Below are 20,408 nucleotides of genomic sequence, written 5' to 3' on the forward strand. Positions count from 1 at the left end.
CGTCTCCCTGTGGGCCTTTAAGTCGGGCCTTTAAGTCAGGCCTCTCCCTCGTCATGTGAGGAGGGCGGCAGTGTAAACAGGAAGCGGCCGCAGCCGGGAGCTGCGTTGGGCACCGTAGGCGCTGCCAGCCGCCGCCATGAGCCGCGAGGCGCCGCCGCCGCCGGGGGAGGAAGCGGCGCCGGAGGGAGCGGGAGGAGGAGAAGGAGGAGATGGCGGCGGGGATGGCTGCTACCTGGCGCTGTGTGCGCGGCCCGTGCACTTCGAGAAGGCCAACCCCGTCAACTGCGTCTTCTTCGATGAGGCCAACAAGCAGGTGGGTGCGGCGCCGGGCTGTGCCTCAAGAGAGGGCCTATGTCTGCCGGGCACTGAGGCAGCGGCTCTGTGGGCTCGGCTTGTCCCTATGGCCCTGCGCCTCCCGAGCAGGCCGCGGGGCTGCTTCCCTGCGGCTCCCTTCGGCTGCCGAGCTCTGCGGTTCGCTTTTCTTCTCTGGCGAGGCGCTGGCACAGCTGCCCATAGAAGCTGCGGTGCCCCATCCCTGGAGGTGCTCTAGGCCGAGCTGTAGTGTCAGCAGATAAACTGGGTTTTGCTATTTGTAAAGGTATGGCACAGTGCTTGGATTGATGTGGGTACCGTCAGCTGTCTGACGGTACAGAGGTAACCATTACATACAGCATTCACAGCATTGAAGCATTCACGTTTTCTTCCCCATGGAAGTAGCACAGTTTGTGGGATCTCCTTTGGAGACGCTCAAGACCTGTCTAGATCACAGAATTGTAGGGGTTGGAAGGGACCTCTAGAGATCATCGAGTCCAACCCCCCTGCCAAAGCAGGCTCCCTACACCACGTCACACAGGTAGGCGTCCAGGCGGGTCTTGAATATCTCCAGAGAAGGAGACTCCACCACCTCCCTGGGCAGCCTGTTCCAGTGCTCCAAGATGCCTTGCTGTGAAACCTGCTGTAGGGAGCCTGCTTTGCAAGAGGCTTGGACTAGACAATCCCAAAGGTCCTTTCCAACCCTTATGATCCTGTGATCATGCTTGAAGAGGGGGAGAGTATTAATGGCATTTGTGTTGTGCTGCTGCTTAGCATATAGAGCGACTGGTGTCCTTTCTCTTTATAAACCTCAATCCTTTCCTTATATTTTGAGAGCTGGGAGCACTGTATCCTAGTGTGGATGTAATAAAGCTGCACAGAAACAGAGCAAAGTACCTATTAGTCTGAGTTGTGATCTGTGTGTCTGCTGCTTCTGTGTGGCTTCCCAGTTCTCTAACAGCATGACTTCTCTAGCAGGCTTTATATAAACATATGTGTAGTTGTAATAAGGAATTCTTTAGATTATTAATGTAAGACAGCTGAAACATCTTTTGTACGGGCAAAGCTGTGGGTTACTGTTGAGCTCTTCCTATCTAAGAACATGCTCTGACAAGATAAACGTTCTGGGTCAGTGAGTTGTACCTCTTCGCTTCCTGCTCCCTGAGCTGTTTTCCTGCTTAGCAGCTTATCTCATGTCTCAGATGTTTTTACAGAGCAAACCAAAAAAGGTGGTACAACTTTTACTATTTTATCATGCCGGTAGTTCAAGTATTATTATCAACTTGAATTTTCAGAGGAAATAATTGTTTTTAATTGATATATAATTATTTTATTAATAGGTTTTCGCTGTTCGATCTGGTGGAGCTACAGGAGTTGTTGTTAAAGGTTTGGAGGATAGAAATTCCATTTCATTCAGGTAAGGCACTTTCCCCTTTGTTGTCTGAGGATGGTATTCCATAGTCATAGAACGATGTGACACTTAACCCTCATCTTTTACTGTGTCTCTGGCATAAAACCTGTGCATAGTCGTGAGCAGACATAATCTTCTTGCAGTTAAGCTGTCTGTGTAGCTCTCTGTTTATCTGGACTTAGTAGCACACCCTGGCAATTAAATTGCCATAATTGTGCCAATTGTACTGACTCTGGTTTGGTAAGAATTGCTTTATATTTATACTTCTTTCCTAATGGTGTGAAAACGGCTTCACTCTGCCCTTTGACTTCAGAATTTCCTCTAGGGGCTGATGTATCCTAGTGGGAATGCAAGTGGATTTGGGTCCATTAGCAGCAGTCATGGTCATAAAGGAGCTGAGCAGCGGATGTCAGTGTTACAGCACTTGGGGAAGCGTTAGGACTGGATTGAGAACACAGGCTTGAATGTTACGCCTTTTTTCCTCTCGTCCTCTTTTAGAGGGTGTATTCCAGAATTCTGTTACAGGCTATTTTAAACAGTATTTCCATAACTTCTTTTACTTCCTCCGTAGGATGGAGGACAAGGGAGAAGTGAAGTGCATCAAGTTTTCCTTGGGAAACAAGATACTCGCTGTGCAGAGAACATCAAAGAGTGTGGTAAGACTCCGACACCCTGCAGGCAGGGAGGGCATTGGAGCTCAGATACTTCAAGTACCAGAGAAGGAGCCTCTGAGAAGAGAGGGAGTTCTGTGGGCTGTCAGCAGCTGTAGTGAAAATTCATCCCTAACCCTGGGGCTGAGCAGATGCCAAGCAACGTTATTGTTGCATGAGCGTCATCGCTGAAGAAAGGTGGGGTGGGTGGAGCTGAGTGCTATAAAAAAATTACAGCTGTGGTGAAGTAGGATGTAATATGTCAAGCTTAGTTCTGCTTATCTTTCTCGGCATTGGTGAGGCCTCACCTTGAGTACTGTGTTCAGTTTTGGGCACCTCAGCACAGGAAAGACATGGAGGTACTGGAGCAGGTCCAGAGAAAGGCAATGAGGCTTGTGAAGGGCTTGGAGAATCAACCCTACGAGGAGAGGCTGAGGGAGCTGGGGCTGTTTAGTCTGGGGAAAAGGAGGCTGAGGGGAGACCTTATCGCCCTCTTCCAGTACCTGAAAGGTGCTTACAGTGAGAGTGGGGCAGGTCTCTTCTCACTGGTGACAGGTGACAGGATGAGGGGAAATGGCCTCAAGTTGCACCAGGGCAAGTTTAGGTTGGATGTTAGGAAACACTTCTTTACAGAAAGGGTAGTTATGTACTGGAATAGGCTCCCCAGGGAGGTGGTTGAATCGCCATCCCTGGTTGTGTTTAAGAGCCGTTTGGATGTGGTGCTCAGGGATATGATTTAGTGTAGGGTTGTTAGAGTTAGGGTACCGGTTAGGCTGCAGTTGGACTTGATCTTCAAGGTCTTTTCCAGCCTGGGTAATTCTATGATTCTATCTTGCCTGAAATTATTTGATTAGCTAATATTTGTTATCTTGTGTCTGTAATATTCCATGCTTAGTAACTGTGAATGTGCTTTGTGTGTGTTGTTGCAGGATTTCTTGAATTTTATTCCCGACAGCCCTCAGATAGAATATACACAGGAATGTAAGGTAAGTGAAGCAAACATCCAAAGCTTATATGCTTGGCTGAAGCTCTAATGCTGGTTATGCTGGCAGCCTCTGTTCTCTGTGAGAACTAAGGAGATACATTCCAAAACACTGCTGAGGAATAAAGGAGGTGCGTAGTCACCACTGTTTATTTGAATTGAGCTAAACCAACAGATGACAGTACCACAAAAGCACGTGGTTTTCATGGCTTGGAAGGAACAGGCTTTTCTTGCCAGGAATTGGCTGAACTGGTCAGGATGGTTTGAACCAGAACTTGGTTGTGCTCAGGGGGTGGAAATAAAACAGGCTGTATAATAAGCTTGTAAATCATACATGCTTCCAAAATGGAGGCAGTGCAGTACTTACGTTGGGAGTCTTCTACAGAAGTTTCAGATGCCTACTGGGAATTTAGCTGTGAAATGCATGAACCCCAGGGACTGGAGAGCCAAATAGTCTTTGATCTCACGTTCTTTGTTTAATAATGTTCGCTTATCTGAATAATTAATTTTCCAAGTAAAAGGTTGTTTGTTTGCTTGCTTGTGTAAAGATGAAGAATGCCAATATTCTAGGATTCTGCTGGACAAGTTCAACAGAAATTGTCTTCATCACAGATCAAGGAATCGAATTCTATCAGGTAATACAAATTACTCCTGTAGGACAGATGTACTTTGGCCAGTATCTCTGAATTCTGCTCTTCTGTCTCTCAAATTCAGAAATGGTGTGTCTTTTATTGTTGTTGTTCCGCTCTTTTATTCAGGCTGTGATTATTTTTCTTTAAGATGAATACTTTTTTGGGGGCCGGGGAAACGAAGCAAAGATCCAAAGATGGAATACTGAATTAAGCATTGAGAACTCTTTATGAAGAGATGCTCTTTGCTTGTGTTTTTTGAGAACTCTGAGGAATAAATTGCCCTTTCTGGCATTCATGGCAAGGGATATTGTGAACTTCCTCCATAGCTGTGTGCTACTTATGCTGTTGGAATCCAGGAATAATATAATGGTAACATCTCGTGCTTCCAGGTATTACCGGAGAAACGAAGTTTGAAACTTCTGAAGAATCAGAGTATCAATGTCAACTGGTACATGTACTGTCCAGAGAGCTCTGTCATTCTTCTGTCAACCACTGTCCTTGGCAATGTCCTGCAGCCATTCTATTTCAAGGTAAATTGTTGTATTCCATTCTATGTGCTTCCTGTGTAAGGCTGCTACTTCACTCAAATATTCTACTGCTTTCACAGAATCACAGAATGACCCGGGTTGGAAGGGACCTCAAGGATCATGTAGTTCCAACCCCCCTGCCTGGCAGGGCCACCAAACATACACACTTACTAGATCAGGTTGCCCAGGGCCCCGTCCAACCTGGTCCTGAACACCTCCAAGGACGGGGCATCCACAACCTCCCTGGGCAGCCTGTTCCAGGGCCTAACCACTCTCCTAGTGAAGAACTTCCCCCTAACATCCAACCTAAATCTTCTCTCTTTCAACGTAAAACCATTTCCCCTTGTCCTGCTATTGTCAGCCCTTTCGAAGAGTTTACTTTCCTGAATTTCTTCCAAGAGGGGTGTCTGAGTTCACATCTTTTAATGGCAATAAGCAAAGGAGGCAAGGCAAAAATCTGTAAGCTAGTTCACAGTGAGTGGCTTAAAATGGTCGCTTCTATCTCATGTCCTCTTTGGAAACAGAGGGGCTCAGCTAATTTTATACAGTTGATCTTGAGAAAGAGGAAGAGAAAATGAATGATGTAATACTTGACAACTCATATACTTATATGACAAAAAAAATGTTTAGATGGGTATTCTGGTTTGCACTGATCTCTTAGGGTCTGTACAGGGTCCTGAAGTGTTGTTCTCTGAGGTGTCTCAGTATAACCTTCTTCCCACTGCTTTCTTTATAAGGACTTGTGTCATGCTTTCCTCTCCTTAATACTGTGTGTGCCAGAGTGCAGTTAAGGAACTAATTTTGTGTTCAGACTGTAACTGGTAAGAATGACTGACATTTTCCCCTTTCCAGTAGCATTTATTTAGGTTCTGGACTGTGTGTTTTGCTGTGAAAGTGGGGAGAACTTACGTTTGAGATCTCAAGGCCGTTTTAAATGGCGTTAGCATACAGACTTGGATTGACATAATTAAAGTTAAAACGTTTTTCAAGCTGAAGCTGTGATAGCAAGGTGAAGATGCTGCTAATTTTGTAATACAAGAAGTGTGTTTAGGATCCCTGTGGAGAAATGTTTTTCTTTAGGACTACTACCACTCTTCACCTCATGGGGGTGCTATTAACATAATGTTTGGTTAAAGGTTGGCCCAGGCCTTTCAGTTTGGTATCTTAACAGCAGGTTTCTGTTGTTTTTTCAATAGAGTGGGACGATGTCAAAGCTCTCCAAATTCGAAATTGAGCTACCTGTGGCACCCAAATCCTCCAAGCTCAGCCTCTCCGAAAGGGATATTGCTATGGCTACGATGTATGTATCTGACTAGTCTGGCCTTATCATTCTGTGGGAAAGTATGACAGCTGGGGGAGGCTGAGACAGTTTCATTTCTGAACAGATGTGCTGGTGGAATTGGTTTTGGATGTCTAATGTGCTTGAGTATTAGGCTGCACCCTGTAATTTGTCAACTCTTGTTTTAGTGTTTCACTTTTATCCTAGATGAAAAGGGGTGAGATTACCTAAATCAAACAATTAATTAGAACACGGTTCTAATATTCTGGTAGAGTAAACTTTCAGCCTTTGCTTTAAAAGGATGTCCTTGTTCTCAACTCTGTCCCCACTCTTTATTTTCAATGTTTTAATGCTGTTGTCTCACTAGATACGGGCAGCTTTACGTTCTCTATTTGAGGCATCACTCAAGGACTTCCAATAGTACAGGAGCAGAAGTAGTCCTCTATCACTTGCCAAGGTGAGAGAAGAATATGAGTGATACCTCATGTGTGCCTAAGAGTCTTGTGCTTTTCTGTTTTAAATAGGTTTACTGACCAGCTCTTCTCTGTTTCCATATAGAGAGGGTCCCTGTAAGAAGACACACATCTTAAAGCTGAACAGAACAGGAAAGTTTGCACTAAACGTTGTGGATAACTTGGTGGTAGTACATCATCAGGATACTGAGGTCTGGTTTATTTACATGTTCTTGTCTTACTTACGGACAGATTTTAATAGCTCTACCTGTTAGTTCTAAGGAATACTTCTGTGTGTGGTTAGCTGTGCCAACAGCCAGAGTATTTACAGGAGGAACAAATATGAGGCTAAGAATCAAATGCATCCTTTTGCCTTGTAGATAACACTGGGGCCTTTTCTAATGCCTGTTTCTTTTTACTTTTATTTTTTATTACTTCATTGCAATACTCTGCTGCTGCACTCTGTATGCTTTTAATGCAATGTAGAAAGTGAACCTGGATAGTTATTTATCCTAACAACTTCTTCTATCACAGTAATTGGGATGATCAGTTTATAGGACAAAACTTCAGCTTTTTTATTTGAAGGCCCAGGTCTGTACAGACTTTAAAGAACGCATGTAACCTTAGACATGTGCTAGTATAGGTAAAACTTACTTGTCCTTATTCTTTATAACACAGCTTGAGCAGTGGAAAACCTGAGTAGTGTTTTGTGCTTAATGCATGGAAAGGCTTTAGCTTCTGGAATTGTCTTTTCTGTGCTCCTTTAAGAACTGGGTTAGCGTAAATTGTTAGGCTGACTAGTTGATGTAGCATTAATATGAATTATAAGTGAAACATATTAGTGTAAACCCACGAGTTGTGAAAACTAATTTTTCTTCTCAATTTCAGACTTCGGTCATATTTGACATCAAGCTAAGAGGAGATTTTGACGGGTCCACTACCATCCACCAATTTGTTCTTCCACCTCGGTCAATACAACCCTATCAAGTTCCTGTAGCAGGTAGAACTGCTGTGTAATGGATGTTCTGACCTGTTAGCAAGACTATTGAAATGCAGCAGCTGGTATACCATAGTGCTTCAGCCTTCAGGGTGCTGCTTACTGCCACTGTACATGTCTAGGAAAGAATGAGGAAGAGATGATGATAACAAGGAAGTGAACAGTAACTCTTGTCCCAGATCTGTGCCTACTACAGAAAAGCAGTTGTTATTTTAGCTGCATGCTATATCTTTATAGATATTTAGCTATATAGCTTCTTTTTCTGCCTGCATGCTGTAGGGCTGCTAGATGTGTAAGTGTGGGGCTTGTCGTTTGGTAGCATGGAGGAGCTGCCATGTACTGCTGTTCTTAATTGCTGTCAATTTTTTTGCAGTTCCAGCCTCTGTGACAAGTCAGTCTCCTGTTCCCTGTAAACTCTGTATCCTTTAAATACTCTTAAAGTGTCAGCTACATTCCACGCCTGGAAAAAAACAGCACTTGATATCCTGACTAGCTAAATCCAGCTGTAGCAATTAAGCCTGACTATCACTTCAAGAGGAAATAGCAGAGGCTCCTATGAAGGACACTGCATTCAGTATCTGAAGATACTGAAGCAGTAAGAGATGCCACGGTAAAGGAAAGATACTGAAAAAGATTAAAGCAAATAGAATTCCAAAGGTATGGTTTTAGGCTTTGCACAGCTGTGGCAGTAAATGAAGGTATGTCAACCAATTCTGTTTCAGTACAGTAACTAATATAGTAGCAATGGTTCTGAATCAGTGTTGAGAAAAGTATTGAACCTTAATATTTAGATTCATCATCGTGGATTGTCTTTCAACCTGATATCATCATCAGTGCAAGTGAAGGTGAGCTGTCTGACTCTTGTAATTCAGTGTAAAGTGGGGGTTAATAGAGGTGGTTTAACCTCATCAGGAAGCCAGGTACCATCCCCAGCTGGATGGGAAAGTGAATCTGGTCAAAGTGAGAAAACTTGTGGGTTGAGATTCGGTTCAGTAGGGAAAGAACAGCTGCATGTGCAGGCTGAGCAAAACAAGAACAAACTGTTCCAGTGTTAGGAAAGCCGGGCTTCAAGCACAGGAAATGTTTACTTAAGAAGACAAATATCATAACCTTGACTGTCCCCACTTCCTCCTCCTTTTCTCCTCCTTGCTTCGGTGGTTGAGCATGACACAGGGTAAAGGCGGGTTGGGCCAGCTGCCCCCTCCCTCCTTGTGCAGCCCCAGCTTATGCACTGTCAAAGCAGTGTGAGAAATAGGAGATACATTGTGTATACACAGCTCAGCAGCAACCAACCCAATGACAGTAAACAATCAGCGTTATTTTCAATCATAACCTCCACAGCAGAGCTCAGGTAATGCTAAGGTAACAAAACCTTAACTCTGTTGTTCAAGTTTATAGCATTAGTACACAGAGGGCCGAATCAGCTCTACCTGGTAAAGCAGCAGCTCTTCATGGTGGTAATGGGATGAACATATCCTTATTAAAATCTCTCCAGAGGTAACACTGCTCTAAAACAGAGTTAGAAAGGCAAACAGGCTGCATGCTGTGTGTGTTCTCATTTGATGTGGAAAATGGGGGTATCTGAATGTATGATCTCAGATAATAGTTTGTTATTCCTTCAAATTAAGGTTATCTCTGGAATCTTCAAGTGAAGCTTGAGCCTGTAGTAAAGCTTTTGCTCGATAAAGGAAGACTAATGGATTTCCTTCTCCAAAGGAAAGAATGCAAAATGGTTATCCTAGCCGTGTGCTCTCAAAGTAAGTGCAAACGCTTTGTCTGCATACCCAGAATGTGCAGTACTGCCAGGTTAGCTGGGCTGTTCTGAGATCTGAGCTGTCATATGGAATGGTAGATAACTGTAGTACATTCAGTCACCATTCTAAAGAGGAATTAGCAGCACAAAATAATTTGGCCTCCCCCATCCCCATTTAGTTAAAATCCATTTAATAATGAACAATCCCATTTAAGTTTAGCACAGAGTAGAGATCTCCTTTTAGAAAAGGGAACTCTAAACTCCTTTTGTTACTTTTCCTCATAGGTTTCTTTTTGTTTTTTTTTATCTTTTCAGTGCTCAGTGAGCCGGAAAGGGGATCACTGTCTGTGATTGCAACTGTTTTTGACAAACTGAATCATGAATATAAGAAGTACTTGGAAGCTGAGCAAAGCTATACTATGGTAAACCATGTTAGCTACAGCAGCTTACAGAGATAGCATTATCCTATTCGAATTTCAGGTTACATGATAGCAGAGCCAAAATACCTGCTTGTCACACCTACCCTCAGGTCGGTCCCTGGCAGCAGAAAGTCTTGTACAAGGTGCAGGTTGTCACACACTTGGGGATAACATTTGTTCAGCACTCTGCTACAGTAGGTGCTGCGTAGTTCATCTCCATAAGGCAGGTAACAGACCCTAGAATACGTTAAGATTGGGTAGGGGTTCAAAGAGCAGCTTTGAGTCTTGAGACTATTTTAATAGTTAGAGACTACTGAAATAGTCACTGTAAAATGTATGCAGCACTTATTATCACATTCTACTCATGTAGTACAACCTTAGCAGGATTTCAGTGTAAGGGTGTGGGCCTGCATCAATCAATATAGTAAGCTTGTTCATCTCCTGGATTTGAGATACACAGCAGTAGCTACATCGGTCACTTAAAAGCTGTATTAAACTTAGAGGTCCCTGCTGTGAGCTGAGTGAATGTGAATTCATAGGTGCAAATTCTCATAATAACAAAGCATGTTTTTAACTGGGAGCTATAATTATAAACGTTCTGTTTAAATAAGATTTAACCCCAACTATACTCCCAAAAGTACTGCGTTCTTCACTTCTTTTTTCCTTGTAGGTGGTAGAAGCAGGCCAGAGTAGAAGTAATCCACTCCTGAAACGGCCAGTCCGCACTCAGGCAGTTATTGACCAGTCTGACATGTACACCCATGTTTTATCTGTATTTACAGAGAAGAAGGTAAGTTAATTGTGACAGAAATAAAACCACCTGCTACGTTTTATGTGAGACTACGTGCAGGGTCTTACACCCTTTCCCCTTACCCAGATCAGGAAACAACTTGTCAGTAGGTTGTACTTCTCTGGCTTTTCCTGCTAATACTTCTTGTCTTGTTTAGGAAGCACCTCATAAATTCACTATAGCAGTCTTGATGGAATACATTCGCTCTCTTAACCAGTTCCAGATTGCAGTTCAGGTAAAGCATTTACGTGCACTGTACCACCTCACTGTATGAAGTTGCTTGAAATTTCAAACCAGTCTCGGTCATGTGTTAAATCCTATACAATAATCCCACTTTCTACACCTGAAGACTGGTACTGAGACATGCCTTTGATGGAGGTCTTCCTGTATTCGCAGCACTACTTGTACGAGCTGGTCATCAAAACCCTCGTTCAACATAACTTGTTCTACACGCTCCATCAGTTTCTGCAGTATCACGTGCTCAGTGACTCAAAGCCCTTGGTACGTAAGTCAGGTTGCTTCCAAAAGCCAGTGATGGAGGTGAGGAGTCTTCAGAACTTCATTGTTATTCCCATTTTTGCTCTAGGCTTGTCTATTACTGTCCCTGGAAAGCATTTACCCTCCTGCACATCAGCTCTCTCTGGACATGTTGAAAGTAAGCATTTCAAACTGTAGTATGTCCATGTCACACATGTGGCTTAGACTTAACCTGACTGAGCTTCAGGTGACAAGCTCACATCTAACTCATCTGTTAGAAACATAGCCTTAGAGCTGTGATTGATTTTACAGAGGCTCTCCACAGCAAATGATGAAATAGTGGAAGTTCTGTTGTCCAAACACCAAGTTTTGGCTGCCTTGCGATTCATCAGGGGTATTGGAGGACATGACAGCATTTCAGCCCGCAAATTCCTTGATGCAGCAAAACAAGCAGATGATGAGATGCTTTTCTACACTATTTTCAGATTCTTTGAGCAAAGAAATCAGCGATTACGGGGAAACCCAAGTTTCACACCAGGTAAGCAATAAGAAGCTAAACAGATGATTCAAGCTGTGCAAACAGAACTGTGTCTGTACTTAGGCTTACCTTCAAGCATACTTCCACAGTTAACTTGGCTTACCCCTTTAAACAGTGTACTTTAAAGTAAAACAAGCTGAAGCCAAACACAAACTCTCAGCTTAAGCTAACTTGGTTGGCTTGCAGTAGTCTGCAGTGCTTAATTTAGCAAAGCTGGTATCTCCAATTAATGTTTCTTCCTAAAGCCACAAAAAGACACCTGCATGCAAAGGCTGCGTCTTGACTGTTCCCACACATGACAAAATGCAAGGCCTGGTTTATGCTACAATTCCTCTCACTTTAAAACCTAAGCAGAACTGCCTGTCCCAGCAATGGTTTGTTAATCATGAGGTAGCGGGGAGGCTCAGAATTCAATTTCAGCATCTTGAACCTGAAGACTGAGAGACCTTGTGTGGGCAGGAGTTTGATACAGTTCCCAGATCAAAGCACCAGACACCTGCTTTACCACAAGACAACCCAAGCTGTGCTGTCCTGCTTCTCAGTTTCTCCCTTCCCCCATTAACATCCTTTTTCTCTCTCAGGTGAGCACTGTGAAGAACACGTCACCTTCTTCAAACAAGTATTTGGAGAACAAGCTCTTATGAAGCCCACAACGTTCTGAAACCCTCTTCCATTGGAATGTATAAACTTAATTTATTGCATTTAAGTAGATTTTTGAACTACAAAATTGCTATTTTATAATAAAGTATATACAAGACATTTTGGCAAATTGTACTAAAAAATATTACAACTTGTGATGGCTTCCCCCCTAAAAATAGAGACAAAAATTGCATTGACCTGCATTTAAAATTAGTGTCAGTGGTTGAGCAGTCCAATCTCGTACAAAACAGCTATTCAACTTGCAGTGCAGCTGGTTTAAGTTTCTAGAAGAGATGCAACCTCTTGAAAACAGAAGTGTTTTAGTAATCTTAACACATCTAGGTTTAGTAATAATACTGTTACATGAGCCACGCGTAGCGTTTCCTGAGTTTGAAGCCGTGTCCAAAGCTGCAGCTGCTATCTCCTAGTTGAATCTGTGCAGGAGTTGAGTCAGTGGTGGTTACAGTGTGATAGTCACAGAACACTGCTGAGCTTCAGTTCTTAAGAGGAGTTGGGCCTAAGCCACAGTTCATAGAGTCCACTGAACACTGTTAAAAACTAGAAGTAGAGGAGTCTCTCTCGTTCTGTGCCTCTGGACCTCTCCTGTGCAGCATGAGTTTTAGCTTTATTTACTGATGGACCTGAGGAAAAGAAAACAAGAGTCACTCCAAAGTCTCAACATTACAGCATATCAGCCAGCAGCTGCCCGGAGGAGCCATCCATGACCTTACTCCTCTTTGGCCAGCTTAACACTGATAAGTCTTCAGCTGCATGCTTGTGTTCAGCTGGTAATAGCTGCAGCATGGGACAATAGCTAACAAGACTGACAAGGATTTGCTGGACTTCCTGGGGGAGAGCTAAGAAGTCATACACACAAGCTTCCAGATACAAGGAAGACTGCATTTAGGTTTTCCTAATTGTGATGTGAGATCACTCACAAACAGACCCATGTCCTACAACAGGTCTGTAGCTTCCCCCCCATCATCCTGTTCCCAAGTTTGACAGTTGTGCCACACATGCTTAGGCAGACAACTCCATTAACAACAGTGCAGACCAAGCACAGTGTACAGACTGGCTGCTTCAGTTTAGCCTGCCTGTAACAGCATAATGCCAGTCAGCCCTCTTAATCTAAGGGATCAGACTGCTTGCATGGCATAGGCTGATGCAATCCTTTTCATTTAGCTAGAGAAAAGTATCTACAGGTAGCAAGATGTTTTTAAGTGCACTTTAGAATAGGCTGCTACGTCTTACCTATGTAACTAAGCAGAACTGGAAGAAATACTAGTCCATGTGTTGCTCCCAGCAGAACCATAGCTAAGTACATCCTGAAGTAGAATATTTTAAAGATCTGAGACTTGGAAAAAGCCAGTACTACAATTCCTCCAAATTTGGTTAGTGTGATTCCACTGAAGACCTGTTGATTAAAAAGCAGTTATTACTTAAGAAAAACAGTTTCTGCTCAGAAACGCTTAGGTCACTTGAGGCTCCCAGATATAGTGTGCCAGCTTCCCTATTAATCTTTAGAACTAAAAGCTCTACTCAAGAGAAGCATCCACCTTCTAGCCCTGACTTGATGCCACAGGTTTGGTTCAATATGGTACCAAACTGGTACAAACTGTACAGCCAAACCATTCTAGTTTGATTTTGACTTCAGGCAGTTAGATACTAAATACAGCCACTACTTGAGGTGACTCACAGTTCAGTGAAGTCCCTTTCCTGAGTCAAGTACATCCAGCACTAGAACAACTTGTTCCAGCCACACCTGGGTTGCTTATGTTCTCAGAGCTCCAATGCCATCCCCTGTTCATGACCTTTCCCAGTCACCTCCAAGCATTTGGTAGAGAAGCACATACAACTTCAGTGGGACAACTCAATTAGTCTCCTGTTTCAGCTCAAACTTTTAGCTCCATTCTCTAATGCTGGGTAGTAGTAATGTCAGCTAATATAAAGTTAATCAAGTCTTGATCAACCCTATTACTTGTAGAAGCTTAGGTTGAGTCATCAGCAGTTTCGATAAGTTATTCCCCCTAAAGAAGCAAGGTGATCTTCAGACTACATCATTATCCTCAAGTTATACAGTTCAAACTTAGCTATTCCTTTTCCCCTCTACAGAGTAGACAGGTACTTACTGAACTGCCCATGTGAGACAGAGCTTCTTCCGCACGCTCCACTCTACTGCCCTTGGTACTAACAGTGAATGCTCTCGTCACGTGGCTGCAGAACTCCACAGCAATGCCACAGCTCTAGATGGCAGGAGACAGACACAATATCATTTAGATAAGCATTTTGATGGTAACATCTCTTCTAAGAACTCTAGACAGGTTATAAAGTATGAGTTTCCAAGGTTGAACTTGCCACCAGAAGTGACAAATCGAGCATCAGTTTGTCACTAAGGGCTTTTGAGTGCTGTACAGCACCAGTCATTACTAAGCAGGCAATTTAATTATACAAAAATCACAACACGGAGTGTTTTTAGAGTTCGAAAGTTGCTTGATGTTGAAGGAAGCCAAACTCAGCAGCACATGCTGAGCATGGTAATCAGTTTCTAGGCTCTAGTTGCAATAGCACGGCTTTACAGTGAGTACGTACTCATACTATTGGATACTACAGGGTTAGGGACATTAACACTTAATGATTATTATTTTTTAAGTGGAAATTAATCATTTTCAACATTGAAAAGCTGGCAAACACAGCAAACATACAGCTTACAGTTCAATTGTTGTATTTATACTGGGTTACTTGACAAACTATTTCTATAGATCATCTAGAAGGATTAAGATAGTACTACTGCAGTTCAGGTACATCAGAGTTATGTGGCAAAATACTCAGTGTCATGATACTGATAGCTGTTCAATACTTGGAAACAGAAACAAACATCCTGCAAACTCACCATGACGAGATTTACTAATGAAACTGCATTCAAGCTGATGCCCCAGAGCCACATCACTCCAAACATGTTGACGATTATCATAGCGATAGTTACTGTAACCACAACAGCAGCCCATACTTCAAATCCAAGCAGCAGAGCTGTCACCAAAAATATTGATCCCAAGGAGACGCAGAGGTTAAAGATGGCATCATTCACAATTGTCAAATATTGTTCATAGAAGACATAAAACACACTGTGGAAAGAACAGATGCTGTAGTTAGGCATCCTACTTGCCAGGAACAGAACCATTTCTGCACAGATCCATGTTATTTCCATTAAGAAGGGACTCCAGACTTCAAAACAATTCTTAATCCCCCTTGTCTTAATTCCATTATAGATAATAGATGTGCTTTAAATTGTACTTTGAAGCATTGAGTGAACATGTAACAAAGCTGCTTAGCTGTACAAATTAATTCTGCCCCTTAGCATACCTCCTGCAAAAATGTTTTAAGCATACCTGTAAGCAAACACACGATAGTTCTTCTCTTTGATGCCCATGGTTTCAGTGATATTGGCTGCTATGTCCCGAGCTTTCTTCATAGAGTCAATATAGTCAGATGATTTTTTCAGGACAGTGTGGTACGTCATAAAGTAAGTAGCCCCAACATCAGTTCCATTGTTTATCAAGTCAACAGCTGAGCCATATGCAGCATGTCCTCTGTATAAACAGAATTTCACATGTCAATGAACACCAACAGTAACCTGGGGTGCATTAAAGAGAACACAGCCAGCAGGTTGAGGGAGGTGATCCTCCCATTCTACTCTGCCTTGGTGAGGCCATACTTAGAATATGAGTGTCCAGTTCCAGGCTCCCCAGTTAAAAAAAAAAGGACATGAATCTCCTGTCTTTGTGGCCTGGTGGAGGAACACAAAGGCAATAAAAGGCCTGGAGCATCTTCCACATGAGGAAAGATAGAGTAACCTATGGAAAAGATGGATACGTGGAATATGACTCTTACCCCTTGCCACATTTAGGATTAGGGTTGTCAGACAGGAACATTGGCAAGAATGTCATGAAATCTTCACCCTGTGGTCTTTGCTTGCCTTCTTGTGTCAGTGGTCGACAACGAGTGCAGGATGGATCTGTGACTGCAGAAATACAGAAAGAGGGTTGGAGGTTGACAACAGATTAAAATAGTCTTTGTCTTAACACTAACTTCTGACTTGCAATAATACCAAATATAAGTACATAAAAAGCATTTTTATAGAAGATACAACTGAACAGGCCCACAATTCTGCATTAAATTCAAAGTCACGGGTGTTTGTTTTTTTTTTTTATTACTACTACAACAAGGTCTTTAAGACAACTGTTATTTACTTTTGCATCATCTACATCAGACCCAATAAGAGTTGTATCAAACTGAAGGATGTGAACAAAAATGGATAGTAAGCTTTTGCTGGTTTCATTACATCACATAACAATCCAAGTTATTCTTAGAATAGTAATCACATTGACCGTCCAGGTGAGCTGTCTTCTACCAGCAGCATGACAATACTAAATAGGTAAGTTCACTTGAACAGCAGTTCAAACAATTTCGAGGGCAACTCAAGAGGCCTCTACTCACATGAAGGAAAGCTATTCACCTGACTCATACCATGAAATATTTTGTGAATGCCCTATCAATGAGACAAATGGTAGTACCTGAAGCATTGCAGAACTGTCCCGTGGTATTGTAGACTCTGCAACAGGACGACTGTGGTTTCACCCAGTCAAAATAGTCATCAATCCAGGACGATGGGGCATAGCCTATCCTCGTGCTAACAAAATAACATACTCTTTGGTAATTTAATATTTCATTCCATAACATCTTTGATTTTTCCAGTGCTAACTTATTCTCTTTCAGCTCATTATATCCAAGCTCCTCAGCTTACCACATAGTCCCCTACTCCAGTACCTCACCTAAGAGCTAGTTTTATTTGTTAACACAACAGCTAGAAAACAGCAGGAACTTCTTTTGAGTTCCATAGGCAACCACAATCCTCCATACCACCCCCAGCCCATTTCACATTTCACCCTCTCCCAGCTATCACTGCCTTTTTGATCAAGCAGCGCTCTCCATTTTATCAGGAAGACAGAAAACCTCTGAACTACAGCAAACTGAACTCAGAAGATACTGTCTTCATTTACACTTACTGCTGTGATACAAATGCACTTTCCATTTACAGGTGCCAACATATTACAGATTTGTTAGGCTGGCTTATCCAAATTTAGAAGATAAGCTTTGCTAGGTTTCACTTTCACATACAAATACACTGAGAGGCTTTCATGAGTTTTTCCTCTGATGCTTCACGACTCCTCAAAGGATCATCAAGGCCCTTTTCCAAAGCAAAGTACATCAGTACATCCTACCAGTCCAGACAGGATCCAGCCTCATCTAGGAGACTGCCACAGCTTCTTCCCTTCCGCCCACCATAAGCCTCAGTATAAAGTGAATACTACAATGCCAGTGGTGCAATCAACAGCTGTTTCTAAACTTAACAGACACACTGGTCAGCTACATCTCTTCCATGTAGAAAAAAGCACAAAATACTTACTAGCTACTAATTTCTGCAGCATTGAAGACTTGCTGGACAAGTGAATCATTATTACATCCCGTTCCACCACACACCATGTTTTGCCCTTCCAGAGAGGTGTAGTTGTGCCCTTCTTCTAGAACAAAGTAGACAGGAGGACCTGTGTGCATGTATTTGCTGAACTGTTGGAAGTAATTCACTACGTAGGAATCCTTAAAGAGAAAGCTTTCAGTTACTGTTACATAATACTGAGGTAGCACAAGACATCAAGCTTCAATTTCAACTTCAAATTGAAGAGCAGACACATGGTCTTAAGACTTACATCTGGCATTGAAAGAGACTGATCAAGTCCAATCTCTACGTTGTGTATCACTGCTGTGCTGAATGACAGAACACCCACAAACAAGGCAATCTGCAAAGAAAGCAGGTTCAGGAAGAGAAAACTGTAAAATCAACAAGCAAGAGAGTTCTAGAATCTACTAATATTGTGAGTTCTGTAATTTACCAATATAAAAAGGTCCTAGCTTAAACTCAAGTTTAGTAAACCAATAGCAGTAAAACCCAGGGTTACAAAAGGGACTGATTTCCTAAGGAAGAATTTAGGCACGGAAGGTAACAGCAAAAGATATGCTGAATGCCTTCTGTAAATAAGCACCATAACTTCAAACTGAGCCAGACACTGTTCTCTCTGGCAACAGTAAGACTCTGGATTAATACAGCATAGAGGTACTCTTGCAGGTATGAAATCTCATCCCAATACTAATGCTGAAGTAAAAAAAATACTAGAATTTTGTTTTGTTACTGAAGATATTTCTTCAATATAGAACTTTCAGACACAGCATTCTTGCTCAGGTTTAGATGGCTGCTTGCTTTAAACACAGTATACATACCACTATGGGTCTCATCCAATCCTTAAGCAGATATGGAGAATAGAAGTTTTTGAAGAACAGAAATAAGATGCTCTCGGAGCGTTGGACTCCCCTCATTTCTTCACTGCCTTTGATGCAACACAGAATATCTAGTCTATTCCTCTAGAAATGGATTGCAAAATAAGCCAGTTTTAGTACAGTTCTGCAGATGACACCCCCATCATACACAAGTTACAGATGTAGTTATACTCACCTCTTGGCGCCTAATATCCAAGCCCAGGAGACTTACAAAGCAGGTGACTTGAAGGATAAAATCTATGAGCACAGCCATTCCAGCAAACAGAGAGAACGTGCGGACTGCTGGCATGGTAGACAGTGTCCCTGAAAAGCAAGCCAGTTTAACAAGTAAGTTCCCTCTACTATGGGATAGCCAACAGCAAATGACTTTAGATGTAAACCAGCCCTGTCATACAGTAAGTTTGATTTACACTTGAAGGGTGCCAGCATAAGATATGCCTCCAACATACTGAATCTCAAGTAAATTATATCACAGGGGCATCTTTTTTCCAAGCAGATCATTAAGTGCAACGAAAGCGTCAGTCTGATATTTGGTTTATTTCCAGCACCAAATTTTCAGCTGTAGTAACAATACAGTACAAAGCTCCAGCTGTTTAATCAAAACTGATTCTGAACCTGTCAGGTTCTTTATACAGAACTTCACTGTGCCAGTAGTCTTAGATCCATCTCCAGCTGAGAAGCAACTAAATTTGATTACAACAACGAAAAAGTGAAGCTAAAGCTTCCTCTACAACTTCTGCTCTGTTTATGTTTTAGTGCTACAGTTATTCTTACAATATGCAAGTATGATGCAACTTCCATAACATTTGAAGATAAGGGCCTTACCTAAGAAGAAAGCCACAGTCTCAGAAAAAGATGAGAGAAACATGCTAGGTGCCACATCTCCCAGGACTCTGCCAATCTGTTTATCAAGAGTTTCACCCTCAAGACGCTCATCTCTCTGTTTTGACAGATAATAAGTTAATAAGTTCCATGATTCCTACTAAGTTATTTTGTATACCTTTAAATATCCAAATATTCCAGATTGTGAGTTATCAATGCAGCACTGATAAATGTTATATAAGCTGATTCTCTAATACAAGTACAGCATGAACACTTCCCTCACTCCCACCCTTATTGCCTTACTACAATATTTTAAGTTACATTTGAGGCAAATTCAGCACCTCAGCCAAAGCCACACATCCACTAGAAGCAGTGCCAGGGTTTGTTTTAGCACTTTATCAAGCCTGTTAAGTTGGAAAGCAGATTACCCACCCACTGAATATTACCGTCAAAAGTTGATATGAGCATATAGTTTAGTAAATGATCACTACTCATAATGCACTGAAATATTAAAATAGTGCAAGAGTTCTACAACTAAGCAAGGGAGATACTAAACTCACTCACATATCCTTAGATGCATACTAGAAGCCAAATTAAACAAATTTAGTATCAATCAATAGCTAAGCATGAGTAAAGGCTTTTAACTTCATTCTGGAAGGGGTGAAGAGCAACTGCACAGTCTTGGCTTTCTTCCATGCTACTAGATATCCAATGAGAATCTAGAGCTGCTCACATTGGGCCGAGCACTGAAGACTTTCTACTCTAAAGAATGGTAATTTAAAAAATAAGAAATAAACATTTATAAAACTGCACAAAGTAATAAATACCTGAAGTGTCTGGACTATGATAAAAATGTTGTCCACCCCGATAGCCAGCACCAAGAAGGGAATAACTTCTACCACAATTAGTGTCACCGGGACTCCAAAGTAACTGAAAATGCCTATGGAACATGCCACTGAGCTCAGGACGATCAGGATGCCTGCGATGCCCAGGGAGATCTTTGAATCCACCTAAAAAAAGTTTTAATGACTGTTAGCCAAACCAGCATCACCACATAAGAGACTATAGCAAAGGCAGAAAAACACATTCTTATGTAGAATGCAGTTAGTAAGAAGCTTACTTCCCTGGTTCTTTTGAAGAGCCAGAGTACTTAAACCTGGAGCTAAAAGCCTTAATAGTTGAAGTTAATTGCATGTACCAAATGAAAATAGATCTAGTAGAGGCTATGAAGCACAAGTAAATTGTCAAGTATAACAAGACAATGCCTCCTTCAGCTCCTGCCCAAAGAGGACTCAATGCTTTATGAACACTTATGTTTCATCTTGTCAGCAAAACTAC

At 42.1% G+C, this 20,408-nt stretch overlaps 2 protein-coding genes across 3 annotated transcripts in view; one reads left to right on the forward strand and one right to left on the reverse strand.

Annotated features, from left to right (window-relative positions):
• On the forward strand, nucleotides 1-11,978 carry RMC1 (regulator of MON1-CCZ1). Of its 2 annotated transcripts, none has more exons than XM_015855423.2 (20): nucleotides 1-313; nucleotides 1,653-1,729; nucleotides 2,295-2,379; nucleotides 3,303-3,359; nucleotides 3,904-3,990; nucleotides 4,377-4,517; nucleotides 5,711-5,814; nucleotides 6,161-6,250; nucleotides 6,352-6,457; nucleotides 7,134-7,245; nucleotides 7,616-7,660; nucleotides 8,034-8,087; nucleotides 8,871-8,999; nucleotides 9,311-9,417; nucleotides 10,085-10,204; nucleotides 10,362-10,439; nucleotides 10,601-10,705; nucleotides 10,791-10,859; nucleotides 11,167-11,219; nucleotides 11,801-11,865. In XM_015855423.2, exons 1-19 carry the CDS (start codon nucleotides 137-139, stop codon nucleotides 11,173-11,175), a joined length of 1,752 nt encoding a protein of 583 aa, XP_015710909.1. In that variant the 5' UTR covers nucleotides 1-136; the 3' UTR covers nucleotides 11,176-11,219; nucleotides 11,801-11,865. The 2 variants fall into 2 exon arrangements, with proteins under 2 accessions (XP_015710909.1, XP_015710908.1); XM_015855422.2 differs by having other exon boundaries at nucleotides 2-313; nucleotides 10,994-11,219; nucleotides 11,801-11,978.
• NPC1 (NPC intracellular cholesterol transporter 1) overlaps nucleotides 11,888-20,408 on the reverse strand; it is a 24,347-nt gene continuing 15,826 nt past the window's right edge. Inside the window, exons 13-25 of the mRNA XM_015855421.2 lie at nucleotides 19,898-20,080; nucleotides 19,074-19,188; nucleotides 18,424-18,551; nucleotides 18,192-18,332; nucleotides 17,624-17,713; nucleotides 17,323-17,513; nucleotides 16,430-16,545; nucleotides 15,747-15,876; nucleotides 15,245-15,445; nucleotides 14,749-14,980; nucleotides 13,988-14,101; nucleotides 13,110-13,272; nucleotides 11,888-12,499 (exon numbers count right to left, since the gene is read on the reverse strand). Coding sequence (XP_015710907.1) covers nucleotides 12,417-12,499; nucleotides 13,110-13,272; nucleotides 13,988-14,101; nucleotides 14,749-14,980; nucleotides 15,245-15,445; nucleotides 15,747-15,876; nucleotides 16,430-16,545; nucleotides 17,323-17,513; nucleotides 17,624-17,713; nucleotides 18,192-18,332; nucleotides 18,424-18,551; nucleotides 19,074-19,188; nucleotides 19,898-20,080 — 1,887 coding nt within the window. The 3' untranslated portion in view covers nucleotides 11,888-12,416. The remainder of the gene's footprint in view (nucleotides 12,500-13,109; nucleotides 13,273-13,987; nucleotides 14,102-14,748; nucleotides 14,981-15,244; nucleotides 15,446-15,746; nucleotides 15,877-16,429; nucleotides 16,546-17,322; nucleotides 17,514-17,623; nucleotides 17,714-18,191; nucleotides 18,333-18,423; nucleotides 18,552-19,073; nucleotides 19,189-19,897; nucleotides 20,081-20,408) is intronic.

Source organism: Coturnix japonica, chromosome 2, assembly GCF_001577835.2.
Source record: "Coturnix japonica isolate 7356 chromosome 2, Coturnix japonica 2.1, whole genome shotgun sequence".
Lineage (NCBI taxonomy): Eukaryota > Metazoa > Chordata > Aves > Galliformes > Phasianidae > Coturnix > Coturnix japonica.